The sequence below is a fragment of the Portunus trituberculatus genome, chromosome 35 (genome assembly GCF_017591435.1).
Source record: "Portunus trituberculatus isolate SZX2019 chromosome 35, ASM1759143v1, whole genome shotgun sequence".
Taxonomy (NCBI): domain Eukaryota; kingdom Metazoa; phylum Arthropoda; class Malacostraca; order Decapoda; family Portunidae; genus Portunus; species Portunus trituberculatus.
The window spans coordinates 13670926-13695925 of NC_059289.1; the positions used below are offsets into that span (position 1 = coordinate 13670926).

General features: G+C 38.9%; 1 protein-coding gene across 8 annotated transcripts in view; it reads right to left on the bottom strand.

Annotated features, from left to right (window-relative positions):
* The window catches only part of LOC123513182 (FYVE and coiled-coil domain-containing protein 1-like), a 42673-nt gene that overhangs the window by 15473 nt on the left and 2200 nt on the right, over positions 1 to 25000 (bottom strand). For 6 of the 8 annotated variants that reach the window (XM_045270137.1, XM_045270138.1, XM_045270134.1 and 3 more), the window contains 5 exons: positions 24604 to 24854; positions 19960 to 20035; positions 5548 to 5757; positions 4470 to 4961; positions 2024 to 3811 (listed from right to left, as the gene is read on the bottom strand). In XM_045270137.1, coding sequence (XP_045126072.1) covers positions 2024 to 3811; positions 4470 to 4961; positions 5548 to 5757; positions 19960 to 20035; positions 24604 to 24854 — 2817 coding nt within the window. Of the gene's footprint in view, positions 1 to 2023; positions 3812 to 4469; positions 4962 to 5547; positions 5758 to 7338; positions 7669 to 16371; positions 16712 to 19959; positions 20036 to 24603; positions 24855 to 25000 lie in introns of those variants that run through there. The other 2 variants (XM_045270141.1, XM_045270142.1) reach the window with 2 other exon arrangements.

Genomic DNA, 25000 nt, shown 5'->3' on the forward strand with positions numbered 1-25000 from the left:
ATACATACATATATATATATATATATATATATATATATATATATATATATATATATATATATATATATATATATATATTTCCACATTTGTTCAAGTATTTATTTATTTACTTCATTTATTATTTATTGAGCTATCTTCTATTTGTTAATTTTTTCTGACTTAATTGTGTACAAATAAGGATCTATTTCTTCTCATCGTTTCTCAACATTCATAACCTAGAAACTTTTTAAACAAGATAATTAACAACTTGCTTATATTTTTATGCATGCAACTTATATTGTATAGTTTGTCAGATCATGCACAATGTAAAATGAACTTCTAGCAACCAACTGGAACTAATATTATATATATATATATATATATATATATATATATATATATATATATATATATATATATATATATATATTTCATTTATGTTTTTAATACATATACAAAACTGCATCTCCTCGCCCTCACAGGAAGGAAGGCACTAACAGCAAGTAGAATTTTCATTAATTTGAGAATCTGCTACTGATATCAAACTTTTCACATTCTAATCTTCTATAGACTAGCCTAAGAAGAAGAGGTAGCTTGTTACTGCCTAGATAATTCAGACTTACAAGAAATATACTTTCATCAACTATACTTGGAATTTGGCATCCAAAAACCTAATCCATAAATATGTTACTTGATATTATTCCTAAAGTTCTACTTCTAATACATGGAATCCTCAATGTTGCATTTTCTTACAACTAAAGTTCCATGAGCTATATCTCACAACTCACAACTCCAGTTCACACATTTTTGGTTCAGTAATTCCAAATGTTTTACAGCACAACAATGACATTACCCTCTTTAAACAATAGAGAGAAACTACATATTAGTCACCTAATCAAACTATATACTAATGTTTTTCCACAAACAAGAACACATGATTATGAACATCTTGTTCTTTACGAGACACGTACCTCAGTAGCATGAATTTTAGGCAGTCTTTATGAAGAAAAATATGCTTCGAGAGTTCATGAGCTATTATATACTGAAATATACTTATATGCAATCATGTGGTGGTATCTCAATTCCATTAATAAATCTAAATGTTAAATAATATTAAAATTCATAACAGACTAAAACTGACCTTAATAAAAGCTATGCCCTTTGCTGCCTCTTCCTCACCAAGAGTGCTGATTGACAAAATCATCATATTCCTGCTACTTCTTTCACTTTTCCCTTAAAATATTTTCTATCACCTTTTCAATTAGTAATGTCCTAAGCCGACTTTGAAATTATCCTTGGAAAACAAAAGCAAATAGTAACTCTTATAAAAACTGTGGAAGCAATAACAGGTGAATGCTATGTGGAACTGGCACTGGAGACACGGCATGTGTCAACATTCAAATGTAATATTTGTATAAATTCTTATTTGTCTCTACAATGTTTCTGAAGGCTTAATATGTTTTCCTAATAACATTTAAAAAAGGCGTACAGCAAGTTTAACCGATCATATAATTTCAAAATATCTTAACTATAGAAATTTTGGCAAGTAACAAGAACTTCATCAATCCACAGCCTTACTGAAAAAGAAGAGGCAAGACAAAGCACAGCATCAAGATCAGCTTGGCCTGCAACACCTAAATAATAAATCTAAATCTAACACTGTGACAGTTAAGTTTCTGGTACAATACATCCAATAGTTCAAGACAAAAAATACACACACAAGTATATGAAAACTAAAACACAGAAACAAAAGCTGAATTCATCATGCTCATTAGTAGTTAGACATTGAATAAGTTTTCTTTGTTAGCTTGTACGGATCACATTTACTTCATAAAACATTTGATCAAAGATAAGTAATTTTGTTTCTAATACTGAAATATCTCACACATTTAGAGGTATTCACAGGGACACATGTGAGTAGGGAAAATTGCAAACTAAAAAAAATGAAAAAAAAAAAAAAAAAATGGAAAAAAAGGAAAAACAGATAGGACAATATCACATGAAGCAGTCAATTTCACACAAAGCAGCCATCACTGCAGGTTACCTTGCCATTTCGTTCAAGCTTGAGTTCATCAACAATTTTTCCCAAGTGCTCCAGCTTTGCTTCCAGCACACGCCTGAGATTCTGCTCCCTCTCCAGCATCTCAGTTAGGTGAGTCTCTGAAGCAGTCTTCTCTTCCTGAAGCAACCTACATCGCTCCTGCAACTTCTTGTTCTCTTGATTAAGAATCTCTATTTTTTTTGGCAAGAAATTAATAAGGCGCTTGCTAAGATCACCTTCTACATCCGTAGCTTCTTCCATAGCAGTAAAAGCTTCATCAGCACTTCCTGCAGCTGTGGCTCCCTCTTCCTCAGAGAGATTCCCAGCAAGGCCTGAGGCAGCTGAACCTGTGTCTGCCTCACTCATGTATGCCGTGTCTGAACTTTCAGGTTCTGGACTTAAAATCTCAGAATCAAAATTGTGAATATCATTATTGTCAAGTTCTTCATAGTCATGATTGTCATATTCATCATCCATGTCATCATCATCATCATCTTCATCCTCCTCATCCTCATCCTCATCACTTGAACCATAGTGTTGGTGCAGGGCAGTTAACCTGGATGCTAAAGTCAGAGATCTTGCTGTGGAAGCCATTAACTTTTGATAAAGGTAACTGCACTGGTCTTCCAGATCCTCTAAGCGAGATGCATGCATATCTTCCCCCTCCATAGCTGCTACCATGGCTGTGGAAGCATCATCATCAGCATCAATAATCCCATATTCAATTGCCATGTCTAACAAGAGGTCCACGGGTGGCTCAAACTCATCTGAAGGTTGTACAACTGCAGTGGCTCCTTCAATCTCCTCTTTTTCCTTCCCTTCACTGTCAGGAGAAACTACTTCATTAGCTTTGCGTCTCCTCTCATTCAGTTCCTCTCTTAGACTATTCCAGGCTTCCTCACTCTCAGAGTTCATTTTTCTGATTTTATGCCACTGTTCACGAGAGCATTCTAGCTCCTCCCGTAGGCGATGAAGCAGCTCCTTCTTGTCTTTCAGTTCATAACGCAGGATGGACTCAGAGGCATGTAGCTGAGCATGCTGCTCCTTCATGTCAGACACTAGCAGCCAGGTGGAATGCAATGCATCAGACACACTCAGAAGCCTATTTTCCTGCTGACTCACCCGTCGCTGCAACTCAACATTAAGAACTTTTAATCTCTCAATTTCAGTAACAAGGGATTTCTTCTCCATAATAAGCTCTTTTAATTTAGTGTAGGTTTTGCTGACACTATGTGACATTTCCTTAAAGTCTTCCTCTGAAGGAAGGCTACTAAACACTGTACTGATGGTGTCTGGAGGATTGACATTGTTCACTTTTCTTTTCTCAGTCAACTCAAGATCTTCAAACAGTTTGTTTAAGGTACGTAGCTGTTCTGACATTTTTCGGTTATCATTGAAATAAGTATCTAGTTGATCTTTTAAGCCATGAATAACTACTTCTTGATCATCAATAACATTTTCATATTCTTTTACACGCCTTTTAAGTTCACTACACATTCTCTCAGTGAGATCAAGTTTGTCTGTAGTATATGAGAGTTCTGCTAAAAGATTGGGAACATCCTCCATTTTCTTAAACAAACTACACTTCTCTGGCACAAAATCTGGCACCTGCACCCCAATCTCATTTTTGCTACAAGAGAAGTCCTGATGCACAGAGAGGCCTTCACCACCTAGGTGAGACTCGGAGTCACTATCACTCAGTCGAGTCTTGCGTTCAAACCAGTTAGCACTCACCTTCCTTATATTTGTTCTCAGCATGGTCTTCTCTACCTCTGCAGCATTACACTGCTCCTGAAAATGCAACAATCTAATAACATGGGAACAACATAACCTCTTAAACAAAATATGATTTGATGACAATTCTTGTTTTTCATTTAGATAAATTGAGACACTCAATCTCAACAAAATACATTAAACATAAGAACTATCACAGATAAGACAAGAAATGCTGTAAACAATACCTAATGGAAAAAGTGATAAAAAGAGAACTCAGGGAAGAATAAAATTTTCAAAAGTTATGAATACACTAGTAACTAATAATGTCTTACATTTCTTTTCAAAGTTATAATGGATAATTAGAATCCAGCCTTTTTTTTTTTTTTTTTTTTTTAACAAAGTACATGAATGTATGTGGATTTACAAAAGCAACTTAAACATGCAGAAAGGCAGAACAATAAATAAAAATATAGATGTCAGTAAGCATTAGAGTTATCATAAGAGTCAGATGAGCTACAATTTATTTACAATATAGATGAAAGAAAAGATTTAACCATAAAAATTAATCACTAAATAAGATATGTTTTCTGTCATAGCCATGGTTTTAAGAATCCTAAAACAAGTCAGAGATTACAATTCTGAAAATCTGAATAATGTAAAAATATTCTAACAAAGGGACATTGTACTACAATACTGCATAAAAACTAACAAACTGCAAATTTGGAAGACATACCTGTAGCAGCTTGTTTTCTTTCTCCAGCTCCCTTAACATTGATTGGCACTGTTCCAATGATTCCTGAGCACTGACTGTGGAGTCTGTGGCAACGTGAGACTCTGACCCGTCAGAGTCTGGTACTTGTGTTTTTTCTGACCCAACAGTTACAACAGGCAAATCTGGCACATTGTCTGTTTCTGTCACACCTGACACACAACTGTCTAAAGTTCTACTGGCAATATGTGCCTGGTTCAGTTTTTCTTGCAAGCATTTAATCTCACTGTTAAGATCTTTTTCTTGAGCTTCAAACTGATCTTGCTGTAACTGGAGAGAACAGACCTGTTCTTCCAGTTGGCGTCTGAGATTCTCCAAGTCCTCATTCTGAGACTTGGTGACCCTCAGTTCCTCAGTCAAGAGTTCACACTGATGACATCTGTCATTTGCTGAGGAAATTACCTGACTATTCTCACCCATACCAGTGGACGGCACTACTGCATCTGTACTCTTAACCTGAAATAAAACTTCCTCCATTATTAATTAATCAATAGGTCATATTACGTATATCTAAAAAAAAGACAACATGTAATAAATCTGCCAAAAATACAAATAACCTTACTTACATAGAAACTGTTATTATTCTCGTTAAACAGCTTGGCATCCTTGAGAGCTATAAAGCATTTGGCTCTCTGCCCTGCCATAAACAGATGATATTTCAAAATGCTTCAAAGAACTTGAAATGGAATTCAGAGTATATTAAGCTTTTATGATATTCTTTTTGCTTTTTCTTAGTTAAACATAGGCAGAGGAGTTAAAAAAAAAAACATGACAAATGGTGAACACAAATTTTCAACTGCAATTACAATATTACCTTAAGTACATTTCAATAAACTGATATCAGTGGACTATTATTTGATACATAACTCTCTCTCTCTCTCTCTCACACACACACACACACACACACACACACACACACACACACACACACACACACACTTGTAAAAAAAAAATAATAAATGAATAAATAGATAAATAAATTACAATGATTCTCAGAAATAAAAATATCTTTCCCAATGCAGCAAAACGGACAAAGACTTGCCTGATCTAACTGGGACTGAAGGGCAGAACATGATGCACGCAGCATGTCATTGTCCTGTTCAAGGGAAATCAGGCGTTGGTTAAGGACAGCTACCTCTGAGGTGTTCTCTTCCATGGCCAATGCAGAGTCTATGATTCCCTGAGGGTCATCCTCACCCACAGGAGCCATGGTGGGGCTGTTTGGGGACTGTATACCCACAGCCTCACTCAGCTGTAATAGATTTATAATGATTTTCTTTCCTTCATGGCTACCTTTTGAGTACATTCTTAAACAAAGATGAAATTATACTCCTTGTGAAAATAACTAATACAGTGTCAAAACAACTTTGACAAGAGATTAGAAATTTGTCCTTAAATACCTGATGATGCAGAATTTGACTGATTAAAATTAAGAGCTATGAGAGTAAAGTAAATGAGGAACAAAAATGAAATAAAACTGGTGTTATCATATATTCATATAGAGCTGCTATATATCCAATCTGATTCAGTTGGTTTACTGAAGACTAAGAGGGAAAGACAGGAGGCAAGGATAAGCCAAGACAGGTGAAGAGGCCACCATATGTCACATACTACGTACTTGACAGCCTGTATCTCTAAAAGTTTCCAAGACCACTTCCAAGCCTTCCTTTTCCACAGCTTAAGAATGTACTCCTCTCAGCAAAGGCAAGTGAACAATGGACACCCATGAGTAATTAAATATAGATGTGTCAGTTGAGGAGATTGAACCTCCATCAAGTAAAATTGTTACACATAATCTGACTATGACCTGAGGATCTGAGGGACAGTCCCCTTTGTTATGTTCAAGGGAATGAGGCTGGTGTTTGTGAAAATTCATCAACCTGTGATGCACAGGCAAACTGAACAAGTCTCTCGCATTTCCGGTGTAGGGGTGATTGATTTAAAAAAAAAAAAAAAAAAAAAAAAAAGGCCTGAGGTCAGTCAGAGCAGGTGTCCAAGGTGAAAGCATCTTGGCAAATAGAAGAAACTGATGTGGTGTACCCTCACTTAAGAGAAACAAATGCAATACTGTCTGTAACTCCCAGCATGGCAGGCTCTCACTGGATGTCCTGTAGTATAAGGTCTATGATTGATTTTACAGTGATACATCATTAAAGTAACTACCGGCATGGAGGGCTCTCATTGGACGTCTGTAACTCGTGATTTATAGACACCACAACTCCAACAGGATCCATAATACCTTACTAATGTACACAGCCACAAGAGGAGGAAGACTTGCAAATGTGTTTCTGATATGGTGTGATTTTTTTTTTATCAAAGCATCACTACAAACCAATAAAAGCCTTGCGCGTGAATGAAAAACTTCATAAACGTGAAGTAAAGTGATTATATCACCATAACACACAAGTAGTCGTGTCATGTGCTACTGACGAGGGCCATTTCTGATTAATATCCAAATTCTGAAGAGATTTCTTACTAATACATCACAGAGGTTTTGTTGATTCAAATTACTTTCTTGGGCCTGCCATTTAGATATAGAGAACTACAGAGAATCTGAAAATACATGCATGAATGAGTTTGCAAATTGCAAAATTTCACAAGTGCATTTCACAAGTAGTACTTTGAAAGATCAAAATCTGGACAAAATTACAACTATCAAATTGTGTGCATCATCAGCCAGTTGCTTAATCTCACTGACACTTCAAACTCCATCTCTTATCCCTCCGCCACTAATTTGATCCATTTATGATCATAACCACCAAATCTTCATGACGTGCACAGCCAACACCAGTGAACCCGTCACCTCTCGGGCCCGGCGGTCTTCATTGCATACCTGTCATTTTGCACACCTGTTCTTCCTCTGCAAACCGGGCCGTTGCCACATGTACAGCTCGTCCCTCACTTGCATGTACTAATGGTTGAAAGTCACCACAGTATAATGTGCACGCACACTCACAATGCTCCTCGTCTCCGTTCTCCTACACACTGTACAAAACACTGAAGTGAATGTGCACTGTCCTCTCCAAGAAGTCTCGGCGTCACTAATATTAGTGCATGACGAGACACATGTTTAGTTGGCGGTTGATACATTTCAGAATTCAGTGTTTGTGTTGCTGGTGTGACTAAGCTTGTTTTTCTTGGACCACATGTAGAGAGGGAGGCCCACGGGCAATGGGATTTGGCCTTGCAGCAACTTAAGTAACCTTGGCAAGAGAACACCATGAGCTCATCGTCTGCCGAGCAGCTTCCAACACTTTCACACGAGGTATAAAGAAACAACACCTGTCACTTGGTTACCTACTCCCGCCACTGGTAGACACAAAAGGATAAAATATCTAGACGCGCACTCTTACCTGGCGCTGTCTGGCTAAATATGAAGAGACGGTTCATCTCGAGTGAACCAAATGAACCGTCACCATGACTCATGGACAGCACACATACGGGGTTGGACTCCTTTCATTTTCCAAGACTGTTACACAAATATTTCCCAGAACACTATAAGGATAAATTTTCTGCGCAAGACCTACTCATCTTCTAAAAATAAAACAGCAACATGCACAATGGCCGTCTGTGCCATGGCTTGGTCACATTATTCTTAACACTGCCACAGATTCCACACTGCGAAGCTTCACAATTATCATCATTTAACTCATCCAATGCTCACATTTATCATGTGCTGAAACAATTTTGATGAATATAAATAAATTGTGAAGTTACCACGGTTACCACTGATTTGGTTGGAAATATGGCATGAAATATAATTGTGTACTGCTGCCACAACACTACTTAGTCAACATGGTATAAAAAAATAAGACTCCACACTTCTTAGAGTTTGTAAAGGTGTCACAAGAGACGATCACGAGACGATGCCTTAATCGTTAAGGTAACACACTGATACAGCGCAGTCATCTGGCACACTGGAAACCTTACTGGGAATCCACCTGTCGGCAAATCTGTTATGATGTACGTAGCAATAAATTGTGGGAAAACACTACATTAACTCTTACTAAGTTTTCTGTTAACCCACCCAATGCTGTTTTTTTTTTTTTTATCTATCTATTCTTATTCATTTTTATCTTCCACATATATGGCGAGATGTGCATAACATATCAAGTTATTTCGTTCTAAGAAAGTAACTAAATGTACTACAAAATCAATGGATATTAGTGCATTACAAAAATGCCGGTAAAGGTGCCCCGGAGACCTCTTTTCTCTTGTTTGTTTGTTTAACATCCAAAACAGGAGGAATGTCACTCTTCTGACTCACTCATCCAGGTGGCATGCAGACGCCTCAGGTGACTCCTCACAAGACTGCCAACGCCCCCACCCCTCTTCCCATCACCAAGCACTCAGTGATTATCAATGCGCGTCCCCCGAACACCTGTCCATCCTGTGTACAAGAATGCTTCAAGCAGCGAGAGGCCAATCAACCTTCATCGACTAAGAATATATTGTGCCAGACCAGAATCCCTCCAGGTGTGTGTGTGTGTGTGTGTGTGTGTGTGTGTGTGTGTGTGTGTGTGTGTGTGCGTCATTATACTGAGCTCGTGCCTTTGTATTTCAAGACATTTCGAGTATGCAGCTTGCCGACACCTGACTGTGACGCTGCCCAGGTGGTGGTCTTCGGTGAGGGGGTTTGCGAGAGGGCGTAACCTTCTTTTGGCGCTTTGTTTCGTCCTATTTGCCCTTCGGTACTCTTTTAGCCACAAAGCTTCACTCGGTCATTGTGAACCACTACTTTTCTTCTATCACTATTTATTGTAAGCATGAAAACAAAAATAAGTAATCTCCAAAAACCTGATTTTTAAAATCTATTTATCTATTTTTTATTTACTATTATTATTATTATTATTATTATTATTATCATTATTTTTACAAAACTACCTCCACGAACCTGTAGGCCTTCAGGAACCCTCACTTCTTCCCTGTGACAACGAAGACCTTAAAAAAATATATCTTCCTCCCAACATCAATGACCGTAAAAGAAGCTAACCAAGATCTTTAAGAAATAAATCTCATCTGCCGTTCAATAAGTCTGAAACATTAAGTACCTGCTGAAAACCAACAAAAAATAAATGAATGAACGAATAAACAAATAAATGCCTTGATCTTCTACTCCTGTAAGAAACATTACCTACCTGCTGAAAACAACAAAAATTACATGAATGACTGAATAAACAAACAAATGCCTTGATCTTCTACTCCTGTAATGAATCTAAGTTGGCAACCCCAGCCTCGTTCCTGTCCGCCACTCTTCCCAAGCCAAGCCACGACCGCCTCCCTTCCTGACCCCAAGACGAACGTGCGACACTTGGCCACAGCGCCGCTCATCCTGGTTTTCCCGGAGGGGGGACGGGGAGAGGGGAACGTTCAACAGGTGCCGGCAGAGGACACGCGGGAAGCAGGGGCAGGAGAGGGGCAAGGGGAGGAAGAAGGGAGAGCAGGGCCTGGAGTGAGGAGAGACGCGGCGAAAGGGGAGGTAGGAAGGGGAAAGAACACATCTGCATTGGAGACGCTCGGTTAAGGGAACTCCCGAACGCTTTAATAAAAATAAGGTCCACGTTACTTCCTCGTGTGTGTGTGTGTGTGTGTGTGTACCTCGGCGCCAATACTTCCTAGATCGGGTGGATGGTGCGTACGAGTTATGTGGTTGTGACTGGGACTCACACTCACTCACTCTCACTCTCTCTCTGGTTTTATTCTATTTCAGCTAACCACCACTATCACAAACGAGCTAAAAACGACAAACTGCCTCTTCCTTTTGTTTTCTTTTCCCCGTAGATTAACTCGCAGCCTATAAACACAAACCCCTTCACCCCTCATCCTCACCCTCACCAAATGATCCAATAGGGAGGCGCGGGGGTGAAGTGGGACGGAGGGGAGGGGATGGGGGGAGTTGACGCTCGGACAAAACGACTCATTTGAATTCCCTGACAACCACTATAACACCTGCAAACCATTCGAGTCACAGGCTTGGCATAGACGACACACCAAAGACTCCCTCACACCCTCCCCCCATCTCCTTCCTTCCCTCAACCACCCCCTACCACCAACTCCCTCCAACTCCTCCCCTCTCCACTCCTTCCTCTCCTATTGCGACGATTTAAAAGTGAGGGTGACTACGAGCGACACACAAGTTCACGCAAGACCAAAGGCAAGTGGTTTTTTTCTTATTATTCAGAAAGGGATGAGTTTAAAATGTATATAAAGTTTGTGCGTAGCTTCCTATTATGAGCTCGTCCACGTCAGCAGTGTTGTTTACGAAATGTTGGGTCTATTTTTTTTTTCTATATTCTTTTATTTTATGTTCTTTGTTCTCTGCTAGTCTTCACACATGAGCATTTTAAGGTAGTGAGTGGGTTTTTCCTGATTCTCTCTCTCTCTCTCTCTCTCTCTCTCTCTCTCTCTCTCTCTCTCTCTCTCTCTGGAAGTCCGGTAGTGACGTCATAAATTATTTCTGTCTTCGTAGCACCTTGAATTTTCCTCACACCACCACCACCACCACCTCCTCTTTCTACCAAACACCCACAACAAAGTCAGCCTTCCCTCCCTTTCCTTCCCCCCACCCCCGCACTAAACCACCTAACTCCTCCATAGCAAAAGCACTCCTCCTCCCTCTCCTCTCCACTCCCCTCTTCTCTTCCCCTTCCCCATCCCAGATATGCGTTAAGTCATTGGCCTTTCCCTCCTCCCTCTTTCCATTCATCTTCCTCCTCCCCTCGCATGCCCACAACAAATTCAATGGCCTTCGTTCTCTTCCATTCCCCCTTGCTCTTCCTCTCTTCTCCTCCTCCTCCTCCTCCTCCTCCTCCTCCTCCTCCTCCTCCTCCTCCTCCTCCTCCTCCTCCTCCTCCTCCTCCTCCTCCTCCTCCTCCTCCATTACTACTACCCTCTCCTCTCCTTCCCCCATAAACACACACATACACACACACACACACACACACAAGTAAGTCACTGACATCGCCGCCGCCCCCGCCCCCTCTTCCTCCTCCTCCTCCTCCTCCTGCCTGGTGTCATGTGCTACCATTACAGTCATATATTTAGTTCTTTGTATATCACAGAGTAAAGGGGAGTAGATAGGATGCCTAGAGTGGCTGTCAACCTCAATAAGCAATGGAGTAAAGATGACTAAATACTCACAAAGAGGTTTACCTTGAAGATGTAATACGTAGGAGTGTACGTATTACATCTTCGTCGTGTCACCAGAATTACCCAAAACTTCTCTACATTGATTGATAATATATTTTGCAATGATGTGTATAATGTGACTCTCCTTAATGGAATCTTATTTAATGATATTTCTGACCATTTTCCAATTTTTAGCCTTAATTAAAACTAGAAATGGTAGAAATTTTTGTCAAGCCAATATTATAAAGTTTAAAAATATGGTACAGGAAATTGATTGGCATGAAGTAATACTGGTAAATGACTGTCAAGAAGCTTTTTCTAAATTTTATCATATATATCTAGAATGTTTTGACAAAAGTTTTCCAATTACATCATTCAAAAATAACTATAGTAACAGAAAACCATGGTTATCAACTGGTTTGAAAAATTCTATCAAGACTAAAAATAAATTGTATGTTAATTCCTCAAGAGACCCTCAGTATATAATATTAATAAGTATAAGGATTATAAAAGAACCTTGCAAAGGTTACTTCGAGTTGCCGAAAGAAATCATTATGATAAATTATTCAAAGAAAACACCAGCAACATTAGGAAATCATGGAAAATTCTTAAAGGTATAATAAATAGAAACAAACCATCAAACATCAAAACTAATAAATTTGTAGTAGATGGAGTGGAATTAACTGAAAATGAATCCATTGCAAACTCTTTTAATGACTATTTTGCTAATATTGGATCTAAGTTGAATGAAATTATTCCTCCAAGTAATAATAGTTATGAATCATATTTGTCAAATGATACCATGGCTTCTCTCTATTTATCTCCCTCTAATGCTGAAGAAATTTCAAAAGTCATTATGAACCTTCAGAATAAAAGCCCAGGCTGGGATGGCATCACCACAAAGATCCTAAAGGAGACTCGCATATACATATGCCAACCTATATCGCATATTGTAAACCTATCATTCAGGCAAGGTGTTTTTCCCAAAGAATTGAAATTAGCTAAAGTTATACCAATATACAAAGGAAATAATTGTGAACTAATGTCTAACTATAGACCAATCTCTGTGTTATCTGCATTCTCCAAGATCCTTGAACGACTATATCACTGCAGATTGTATTCTTTTATTTGCAAACATAACATTTTGTATAAATATCAGTTTGGTTTCAGAAAAGGGTATGGCACAAACCTTTCATTAATTACATTAGTTGATAAAATTGTTAATGCTTTAGAAAATGGTAAATACGTATTAGGGATCTTCTTAGACTTTAGCAAAGCCTTTGATACCATTAATCATACAATTTTGTTAAGAAAACTGTATAAATATGGAATCAGGGGAGTTGCACATAACTGGATCGCAAACTACCTTACTAGTAGATCACAATATGTTTCGTATAATGATGTTAGCTCCTCCACCATAGGTGTTACATGTGGTGTACCACAGGGATCAATTTTAGGCCCCCTATTGTTTCTACTGTATGTAAACGACATAGCCAATGTTTCTACCACGCTCACCCCTACACTTTTTGCCGACGATACTAACATTTTCTTAGAGGGTAACCACATTATTAGGTATTATTATTGATGATATTATAATTATTATTATTATTATTATTATTATTATTATTATTACTACTATTATCATTATTACTAATATTGTTATTAATATTGATATTATTATTATTTATGGTTATCATTACCGTTATGTATTATCAATTTATTATTATTATCATGAAATATCCTTATTATTATCATCATTGATATCATTCAGTATTACGTATTGTAATTATTTACTTTTATCATCATTATTATTATCATTATTATTATTATCATTATTATTTATTTATTTATTTATTTATTTATCTATTTATTAATACCATTATATTCTTTTCCGTTTCTTCCCGCCTGTCTGTTTTTGAGATTATTTCTAATCTCTATAAGAGTATGTTAGGACACATATACCTTCGGGTATCTAGTCCTCCTTGTCATGTTAATCGGTGTGTTTGGGCAGTTTCTAAATTGTTATTGTATGTGTAATATGACAATAAACTTATTATATTAAAAAAGAAGGTAATTAGAGAGAGAGAGAGAGAGAGAGAGAGAGAGAGAGAGAGAGAGAGAGAGAGAGAGAGAGAGAGAGAGAGAGAAACATGCAATAAAGTAACGGAGTATATAGACCTATTTTATTTTGAAGTCCATCTACTGGAACATAATGGACTGTTAGGCAGGGAAACAGACATACAGAAACAAACAGATAAATACACAGACTGAAGATAAAACAGATATATAAACAGAAATACAGATATATAGACAAACACTAGAGAAAAAAAACGAAAAATAAAAAGTAAGAAAGAAAATTAAATAAGAAAATAAATTAGCATAAAACAGTCACGCGTAGTAATAATTTCGTCAAGGTGAATAAAGAACCCGAGAGACACGGCCATTACTCATTCACGGCTCTTTCCTGGTGGTGAAAGGGGAACACATGGCGACGCCCTCAGCCACGGCATGCACAGAGAGAGAGAGAGAGAGAGAGAGAGAGAGAGAGAGAGAGAGAGAGAGAGAGAGAGAGAGAGACACTGGGAAACAAATGGAGGAAAAGAAGGGGGAAAAAAAATGACAGCTGTTCACACCCGCGTCCTCTTCACATGTCTCCAACCAGTGACGTATTTTTAAAAGGCAATACTGTATTAATTCTATTCTTGTGAAAAAAAAAAATAAATAAATAAAAATACATAAATAAATAAAAATAAAAAAATTATACGATATTTTTATATTCTTAAGGGGAGAGTTATTTATTTTCTTTTCGTTTGCTAATCCCCAAGTTCTTTGTTTACTGAAGAGCTTTGTTTACGTGTATTTAATTCCCACGAGCCGTTTTTCTTCATCTCTTCAGTTTTAATGCGTGTTTTACGGCGTTTCTGTTATCTCACTGGCTGGTTCTCGAGATTTCTCAGAACAAAGACAATGCAGAGAGAGAGAGAGAGAGAGAGAGAGAGAGAGAGAGAGAGAGAGAGAGAGAGAGAGAGAGAGAGAGAGAGAGAGAGAGAGAGAGGAAAAAATGGAGAATAATCAAGAAAAAACATGATTATCCACATTGCCAGAGAGAGAGAGAGAGAGAGAGAGAGAGAGAGAAACAAAACATCCCTCGGCAAAAAAAAAAAATACAAAATAACACAAAATAACACACACAACCAATTCAAGAGAGGAATCCTTTACAAATCCATCATCAAAAAGGTATAGACGAGGTTTCAGGCCAGAACGTAACCAACCATTCACTTAATTCATCCGAAGGGCACCGCATCCATAACTGACACATTTGATAAGCAGTGGAGGGGATGCGAAGGCTGGCCATACACACACACACACACACACACACACACACACACACACACACACACACATACATCAGCTACCCTTTTCAGAACACGCAAGCTTACTGAAGGCCGCTATAGGTGATGCTTGCCTTGGGGTGTGGGCGGGTAAGGAAGCTAAGCGGAAGTGTGAGGGGCGTAGGAAAGACTGCGTAGGTGGGCCAGTTTGCATATGAGGGGAGTGGGGGGGGGGGAATCTTAACGCTAATGTTATTTCAAACCGAGGCGCAAGACATTCCTCAGTATCATCGCTGTTGAATGCGTTTTTTATTCGTTCCGTTTTTTGTGAAGGTGAAAGAAAACAGGAAGCTGCCGATGGAATTTCCAGTATATAGCTCAGACCTTCTGGTATGTGAAATAGAGGGCAGGAGGAGGAGGAGGAGGAGGAGGAGGAGGAGGAGGAAGAAGAAAAATAGGAGGAGGAAGAGAGAGGAGAGGAGAGGAGAGGGGAGAGAAAAGAGGAAGAAAGGAGAGGAAAGACGAAAAAAGGAGCGAAAAGAGCAAAAAAATAAAAGCAATGGAAAGATGAAGAAAGAGGAAGAAAGGATATGAGAGGAAAAACGAAAAACAGAGGAAAAAAGAAGAAAGAAGAAATGACGAGAAAGAAATGTAAAGAAAAAAGGGAAGGAAGAACAAGAACAACAAAGAACAAGAACAAAGAAGAACAAAAACAGGGAAAAAAATAATATAAGACTCAGACTCAGTACAAAAAGAAAAAAAGAAGAAGAGAGAAGAAGAAAAGAGGATAGGTAAGGAATGCTCACTACGTATAAGAAGAAAGGAGGAAGGAGAAAAGAAGATGGGTAAGGAATGAAGAAGCTGCAGTAAGGGAGAGGAGGAAACAGGTTACACTGAGCTGAATTATCTGATTGGCTGCTTGTGAAAGGATGATGGCAGGAAGATAATGCCGAGGGAAGGGGGGAGCAGGGAATTTAGGATATCAGATGACTCCTTGCGTGGAGAGAGAGAGAGAGAGAGAGAGAGAGAGAGAGAGAGAGAGAGAGAGAGAGAGAGAGAGAGAGAGAGAGAGAGAGAGAGAGAATAAGAGGGTTCGATAACTTAAAAAAAAAAAAGAAAAACCGAAATAAAGCAGAAAATATATACTTAGAATACAAATAAAAACAAGACGAAGGAAATACGATAACAGGTAAGTTGGCAAGAATTTCGTCGACTTCCTAAATGATCTTTCAATATACAGGTATTAATGAAAGAAGAACGCTAACAAAGATATAAAACCTTGTTAACACTGTTATTTATATAAGGTTAAGTGCTTTTCAAGGGCGGGTGAGCAAATTATAAATAGCAACAGCCAACTTAGGGTACAAATCGGTGCACTTGTAAGGCAACTAGTCAACCCCCATTACCTTGTTCCTTGTTTTCCTTGTTCCAGCAGTCACCTGGTTACGGCAACATTTCCACGCTAACACACGTGTCTTGCTGTCGTTTTCCTCCTTATCTTTGTTTGCAATTTTCAGTCAAACGAAAGGGAGAAATCGAACGCACACACGCCGTTTTCTTTGTTATACGGAGCGGGTGTTTGTTGGTGCAGCAGGTGAAGATGAACTGGCGAAGGAGACCGAAGTGATGGTTCGCAGCGAGTTCCAGCGACACAGACACGGCGATTGTGAGTGTTGGAAGATAGGCGTGTGTTGAAGAAAGGAGCTTTGCCTACTGACTGACTAACTGGCTGAGTGACTGGCTGCCTGGTTTGCAGGCTGGCTGGCTGGCTGGCTCCCTTTGGCTCCTTCGTAACACTGGCACTGTGCCCAAACTCTTCCTCCCTACCTGGCACCACCACCACTACCACCACCGCTAGCATCATCACCACACCACCACTGAGGCAATGTCATCGTCATCCCTTGAAAACCAACAACAACTATTAATTGTCACCATTACAATAACTAAAACAATCACTACTATTACAACCATCACCACCATTATGTCTACTGCTGCTGTTCTTACCACCACCACCACCACCACCACTGTTACTACTACTCCTATCATTACTACTACTATTACTGCTACTGCTTCTCCTGCCGCTATATACTGTCAGTAATACCGTATAACTTTCGTCTTCATATATTGCATCAATTTCAAGCTATGCCAATGAATCCTCAATTTCTGCACTAGCGTTAAGAAAAATGTAAAACGTACCTCTTCTAACAATATTCTCTCTCTCTCTCTCTCTCTCTCTCTCTCTCTCTCTCTCTCTCTCTCTCTCTTGTATACAATAAGAAAAGATATTTACCTATGACAATAACAAAGACAAGAATCAGGGAAGAAAAATGGCTAGTAAATTTCAGGTACAAGAGACATTTAATTATTTGTCTTACAGCCTAACAACAGTCGCCTCACTTCTTTTCTACCTCCCTGCCAGACACGCCCATCCATACGAGCTGCTTTGCCGGCTTTCATTTCCTGCACTTCCTTCGTGATCACACTCACTTCCACTCTGACACCTTTATTTCTTGCTTCATCCTAACTACAACACTCTCAGGTTACTGGGTTTCACTATTCTCTCTTATTTTCCACAATATCCCAAAATACTCTCTTGTAACATCCCTCTCAATTTACATCTACCTGCCTCTACGTCTTAAACTCTCTCTCTCTCTCTCTCTCTCTCTCTCTCTCTCTCTTCACTTCATTTCAAGGCATTTCCTTATTTATTCTTCCGTCCGTCCATTATTCCGTGTACTTCTTCCCTACGCTCACTGTTTCATCATCCTACAGTTCGTTTTATTCGCTCACTCTCCTGCTTTCCCCATGTAGTATATGAATAAGAATAGTAACAAGATCAAGAACGGTAATTACTAAAACAACAACTACTACTACTATAATTACTAATACGAAAGGAACAAGATTGTGAGATTTGCGAGACAGGTGAAGGAAAGAAAGATATGAACATCGATAAAAAGGTGTACATGAATAATAATAGTAACAGCAATTACTAAAACAACAACTACTACTATAATTACTACTACTATGAAAGGAACAAGATTACGTGAGATTTGCGAGACAGGTGAAGGAAAGAAAGACATGAGCATCCGAAAAAAGTGAGAAAAGGAAGACTGATATAAACGAGGCAGGCAAGCAGGAAGGGAAGGGGGAGGGAAAGAGGGAGAGGAAATAACGGAAGGAGGGAATGGGGTACAGGGAGGGGAGTAAGGCGAACCACGCTGGCGCAGTTGGCTTCAGCTGTCCATTACAAAGAAAAACAAACGCATAAAAAATTACGTATCGATACACACCCACAGAAATAATAACATGGCAGTCACAGCAGGGCCGCACAAGTGGCCAGCACCTGAGGGGATAAGTGACAGATTGTTGGGGGGAGGAATGGGGGAGGGAGAAGAGACGGAAGGGTGAGAGAGTGGAAGTGCCCTGGCTTCGTTCCTGTTGGGGGGTGGCATACGGTCAACTCGGGGTGACCGTAAAGGGCATGGCAAAGGTACAGTACGTGATAAGGACCTAGGCGCCATCCGTAATAGCTGGTCATACTTATATATCTCCGTCACGAGTAGTAGCTGATTATTTACATAAGCGTGTAGTAGGTGCGCAATCAAGCCAACCCAAGTATAGCCACACACGTGTTTTATTCCTCTCATCACGTGTATTCGATTGTTTACATAAGCATTGTGGATTCCTGTGTGCGAGTTACCTGGTGACGAAGAGGTGACAGGTGGCGGACCGCGGGAGAGAAAAAGCAGACCCAGGGATCGGAGGAGAAAGGCGCCGTGACCCTCGACCGCGACGGAAGGCGACGCACTAGCTTATAAATAGATCGTGTGACTGCGTGTCCTCGTCGCCTGACACGTTGAGACTGAGCTGAGGCACTTCACAGGGAGGCTGAGGCAGAATGACGCACGCAAGGTATGACTAAAAAAAGAAGGGCGAGCATTCTCACGGTCACCAAGACACGGAGGTATCTGTCCCATCTTACGCTGTATCCAGGTGAAGGGACGAACAAATGTTTCTGTTCACCCATTTCTTTCCCGTCACGCCGCTCTACTTGTGACGCACCCACACACACTCTCACAAAGGGTGTAAATGCCCCGGGAAGACTGTGATCGAGGAAGAGTGCGCACTATTAAATCTGGAGGGTAACGAACTCCATGTCTGAGTCCAAGTCCAGCGAGCACGTGGTGGCCGTGAGGCTGCCGTGACAACAAAGATGGTGAAGGAACTGACAGCCAGTGTGCGCCAGGCGTTCATAGAGTGAAGAGAGCGACACGTCAGCTTCATCAATAGAAATATTCGACACGTCAGCTTCGAGTTGTGAAATAAAGGAGGCATCTTAAAATTATTTAGGTCGTTGTCGGTATTTAAATGAGGGAGTGAGAGAGGAGGAACAAGTGCAGAAAAAAAAACTCGAAAAATGTGTGACAAAGCACCTCTAAAAAAAAAAAAAGTGTAGTAACCAAGACTGATGAAATGACCCAGACATGACCCACTTTTCTCAGCGAGCGGAGGGAGTACGGTACTTTCTATTTTGAGCACCAGCAACTGTTGAAGTCTGCACACTTTGCTCTCTTAAAGACGCAAAAGAAAGTACGTTCCCGCAAGAGAAAAGAACGCAGCAAAATTAAGCCCAGTAAGGAAATGAAAACAATTATAAAAAAACAAACAAAAAAAAAAAAAAAAAAAAAAACACGCATCAGGGCCGCAGCACCAAGGCGTCACAAACTCACAAACAAAGACTCGTGTGCGCCTCGCCCTGCACTCTCGAGCCACGTGCCCGGCGGAAAACGTTACACCATCCCCACCAACACATTCCCTGGCCACATTATCACAGAAAAGTGCGTTTGACACGGCTCTTGGAACGGATGTCTTGGCAACTACTCCTATGTATCCTCGCACCATTACCCGCTACACGCTAATCCTCTCCCGAGCCCTACTGAACCTATACAAGCCGAATGGGACTGTCACTTAATGTAGCCACGTACAGTACTCACCTGCGAGACGTGAGAATAGAGAGAGGAGAGTGACATGGTGCGGCTTGGGGGTCTCCATCCACCTGCTGCTCCAAGCCTGAAGAAAAAAAATATAATAATGATCAAATAAAGTAAATAAATAATGCATTTCAGTAAATCAAACAAAGGAAAGCATGAAGAACAACGTGTACACCTTCGACTTATGAAAAGATCTACAGAACTGATTTAGAAAAGAAAAGTAATTTAATCTCTTAAATACCAGAACACATTTTTCCCTTGAGATTTGCGTACGATTAGATCATTTTACTGACATTAGGATGGGTTCATGGAGGTCAGAGGATTAATGGCCATAGTCTTCACAATCTTAATCCCCCACATGAGTTTCTAAAGCTGTATAAAATCACCAAATAGTAAGCAGAATGAATACGGAAACGCGTCATGGTACTGAAAGGTTTAATCCAAAACACTCTTGAAACGTTACATCACATGACCGTAAAAAAAAAAAAAAAAAAAAAAAAAATCATTACTGACTTGAGAGACGAAAGAGAATTACTAGAAGCTTCGAGGTAGAAAAAGGAGGGTGGGGATGGGCTGGGCTGTGTGGAGTAAGGGGGGAAGGAGGGAGGGGTGAGGGTGAAGCAAGATGAGAGGGAGGGGTGGGAAGGGGGTGAGATAGCCAGCTGGGGCCCTGAACCTAAACATAGCCCATCGGCCTCACATGTGATCTTCCTACCTTCCTACGTAACCATTTCAAGTAACTGTCATCTTTCACCAATCGTGTCTACTTTCAGGCCTCTTTTTTTAAACACCCATTTCTTAATTTTATTCCTTACATAAATTTTATATTACTTTATTCCTTTGTCCTTTTTTCTCGATTTTTTTCCCATAATTTATCGTTTTTTTTTTTCCTTCCTTTTCTTCTCAGTCTACTCATTATTTCCTTCCCTTACTCCTTTCCTTAACCTTTACTTCTTTCTCTCTTTCTCCTATTACGTTCTCATTTCTACTTTTCCTTCTGCCCCAATCCATCTCTATTTCCTTCTCATCATTTCTTATACTAATACTTCCTTCTGATCTCCCTCTTCACTCTACTTACCCTCCTTCTCCACTTCATTCCTTCCTCTTCTCTTCCCCCTCGTAACCCAATTGTTTCCCTTCAATCTTCCTATCCACTCTATATTCTTACTCTACCTTATCCCTGTTCTTTCTACTTCTCTCCCTACTCCAAGTCCTTCATTTCACTAAACCACGCTCCTCTTACCCTTCCTAATTGACATGTCCAGATGAATGATGATGAACTGCGGCACTCGCCCTAGCAACAATCCATATAATGAGAGAGAGAGAGAGAGAGAGAGAGAGAGAGAGAGAGATCTCCACATTTATATTCTCCATACTGATGCAATTAATCTGCCATGTCTTCTTGCTTTGTGATATGAAATGTTTTATTAATTCAAACAATGATGATGAAAGAACTATACAAGATTAAAAGGGGAAATACACATACAAAGGAAAAAAAATTATATATGAATCCTTTGGTATGTAGTACGGTGTGTTTAGAGGCCTTGTAACCCTCTACACTCCAATCTATGTGCCAAGTGTTTTCTTTAATCTAAGTCCTCTTCCCTCCTGATGATTTTATAAACCAAAAATTACTATATTTTTGACTGACCAAAATGAAAAAAAAATAAATAAATAAATATTAATAATAAACAAAGGAGGAAGTGCGGAAGGTAACTTACTAGACTTCTGACCAAGGCTATTTATCTTGGCAGATCTCCTTTGGCATCAAGGACAAAAATTACTTATGGTAGGATGATACTACATGTTTGTACCACAGCCTGAACTCATGCAGAGCAACACATCTGCCATGATTTCTTAACTTTTTTTATCTGTATTTTTTTATCAGTATTACATAACCCTTTTGCATGAATAGAATTTTATTTATTGCACTATTACTGAATTTACTTATTGAGCATTTACTTGGGGGAGATTTTGATTAAATGAATTAACTATTTTATTATTTATTTGTGATGCTTTATTTATAAATTCATTCATTCATTTTAACATTTTTTTTTTTTTTAAGATCTATTTCATTATTACTGGATATATGAGAAAGATATGTTATTACGAAAACTTCATATTTTTTTACACAATACTTTATACCGATATTAGCATTACTCTTACCCTTAATATCTAGCTAAGAGAGCAGCAAAACTGTTCAGACTCTTCTCTTACATCACTGGATTACTGTTTTTTTTTTTTCATAAATTTTGACTAATTACTCTTATCTTATATCAATTCTGTTCATATATATCATATTGCTTTTCCAAGTGCTGGCCTGTTGATGAAAGACTTTACTGATAGAAGAGCTTTTGTTTATTTAAGGTCTGCAAATTTATTCACATATGTAGCTAAGCACCAAGACTGAAACAAAAAATATTATTAAATGAAAACATATTTCTTTGTATTTTAACAAGACTGTCTCTTGACTGAAATCAACTAGCTATGTGGTCTTTTTACAAATCACTACAATATCCATAAAAGTTGAAAATAATATATATTTCATAACACTGAAGCATTCATGAAAATAGAAACATAGAATCAGAAATCCATGAGCTTTTCAGTAGCATCATCATCCTCATTTAAACTTTGCTCTTCCTTCTCTGATCAACATGGCTGAAAACAGATAACCTAAAACAACCAGACTACAATCAAAACAACCCTGTCAACAAATACTGGAACACTTGTTTTCACAATGATGAGAGAGAGAGAGAGAGAGAGAGAGAGAGAGAGAGAGAGAGAGAGAGAGAGAGAGAGAGAGAGAGAGAGAGAGAGAGAGAGAGAGAGACTTGTAGGTTAATAATATATTTTTGCAGTTATTTAAGAAATATGCGAGACTAAAGTTGGTGACTCCCCAGATCTTAATAAAATGAAATTGGCAAAAAATAACAGAATGCCAAAATTAAGAGAAGTTTACACACCTACTATGATTTATCCAGAATTACAAACTGATACAAAAGATAAATGGTAAAAGACTCAGTTTCAATATGAAACTACTATATTGAAACTGAGTTTTTAGTTTCTCCCAATGACTCAGAGTTCACCATGATTAACACAACTGATGGAGTAATGATTATCTGCATGACTTATTGTATGATGGCAAAAACTTGAGTACTACCTATTTCAGTTTGCAAGTAAATCTCAAGTTAATCTCTGTATTGCTTCTTATTTACTGCTAAAGTATGCTCACATGAATCTTGTCATGTAAGCTGAGCATGCAGAAGAAAATATATGTACTTCGTGGATCAGCCAAAGGGACAAGTGCCAAGACCACTCAATCACTTCCTTCTGCTTCACACATGCTATTTTTAGCTACCTGCACTGAATGGAAGCCACTGCACCATCAACCCAGCTCACTTTTCATATATGACCCAAACTAACAAAAAGCAGTTCCATCTTATGAGCTAAACAATTAATGACAAAATGAATATCATAACTGGTTAAGTTTTGTATTGAATCTTCTATTGACACCAGGCTTTTGGCAAACTTTCCCAGTGACTCACTAGATACTAAATGCTACGATAATCCAGTTTTGTTGTCCTTTGTTGCCTTCTCTTAATAGTTTTTGTCACACCATAACAATGTGAATATTTGTATTTAAAACCTGACTGCTTTACTATTTCAACAAGAGCAATGCAAAGAATTCTGATTCATCCAAACATTTTACTATAATGATACCTTCCCCCCATCCTCTCATCTCACCCCCTACACTCTCAAGGTGAAGGTCGAAGACAAATTTAAGAGACAGTGCCAACCCTACTCATTACTATACAATTCACACTTGTCTGGCCACACTTATTATTCTTGGGACCATTATAAACAGCTCACTGACAATCACTTTCTCTCCCTCACTCATTTAGAATTTGGCTTCCTGACTTGTGAGAGAGGGAAACTGTGAAAATCCTCTTAATATAGCTTCAAGAGAATGAAGTCAGAAGGAGACTGTGCATTCCCAAGAAAATATCCTGATTCATCTTTGAAAGAAACAAAACCACAAAAGAATGAAAAAAAGTACATCCTTTTACACAGAAATGTTTTTCCGTTTCCTCTTTTCTAAGAACAACACAGAAAAAATAAAGGAATCCTAAGCTTCTGTCCTCATCCATACTAGTTGCCCCTTTAAATAAACATGAAGTACGATTGAGGCATATTTCCAGCCCAGTGCCTTACAGCTGTCTATACATTTCATCACTCAAGACTAACTGCATAATAAAGGAAAATAAGTCACAAAGTAGTGGGTGGCATGCTTGCCACATCCTTAAACATAAAATCTATTTCAGGTTAGTTCATTCATGCTATTTTTTCTTGTCTGTGCCAGCTTACTTATATTTAGGAGAGAGAGAGAGAGAGAGAGAGAGAGAGAGAGAGAGAGAGAGAGAGAGAGAGAGAGAGAGAGAGAGAGAGAGAGAGAGAGAGAGAGAGAGAGAGAGAGAGAGAGAGAGAGAGAGAGGGGGGGGTAAAAGGGGAAAAAAATATAGAAAGAAAAGCAAAGAGTACAAAACTTTCCCCCAATACAAGATATAATGTCAAATAATAGATCTTAATAGAATGTTTTTTACTCTACAAGACACACAAGAGATGGAATTCCCCTATAGTCTCACTTACCTGGTGAAGGTGGGCCATGAGACATCCAGATCATGGCCAGAGGGTGGAAGATCAAATGGAATATCACAAAGCTGGTACAAGCAGCCAAGGAGAGTGGGGAGGAGTTGCAGGTTGAGGGTCAGGGCACCTTCTTGGTAGAACTGACGTGTTATGTTTTTGTTGTCAACACATTGCTGAGCTACGTCACCCAAACACTGGTGCACGAGACAGTACCGCACAAAGCAGCGGAAACGGCCTATACTAGTCTTCAGCTGCAGGAAAAAATAATGTATGTATCACAAAAGGTTCTCTTTCTTAAAGGTTAAGCAGAATCTAGGAATTAATGACAAGATTATCACTTTTTTCTCTACTGGATGCTCTTGCCTAAAGTTTGATTTTCTGTCATTTCATCTAGCAC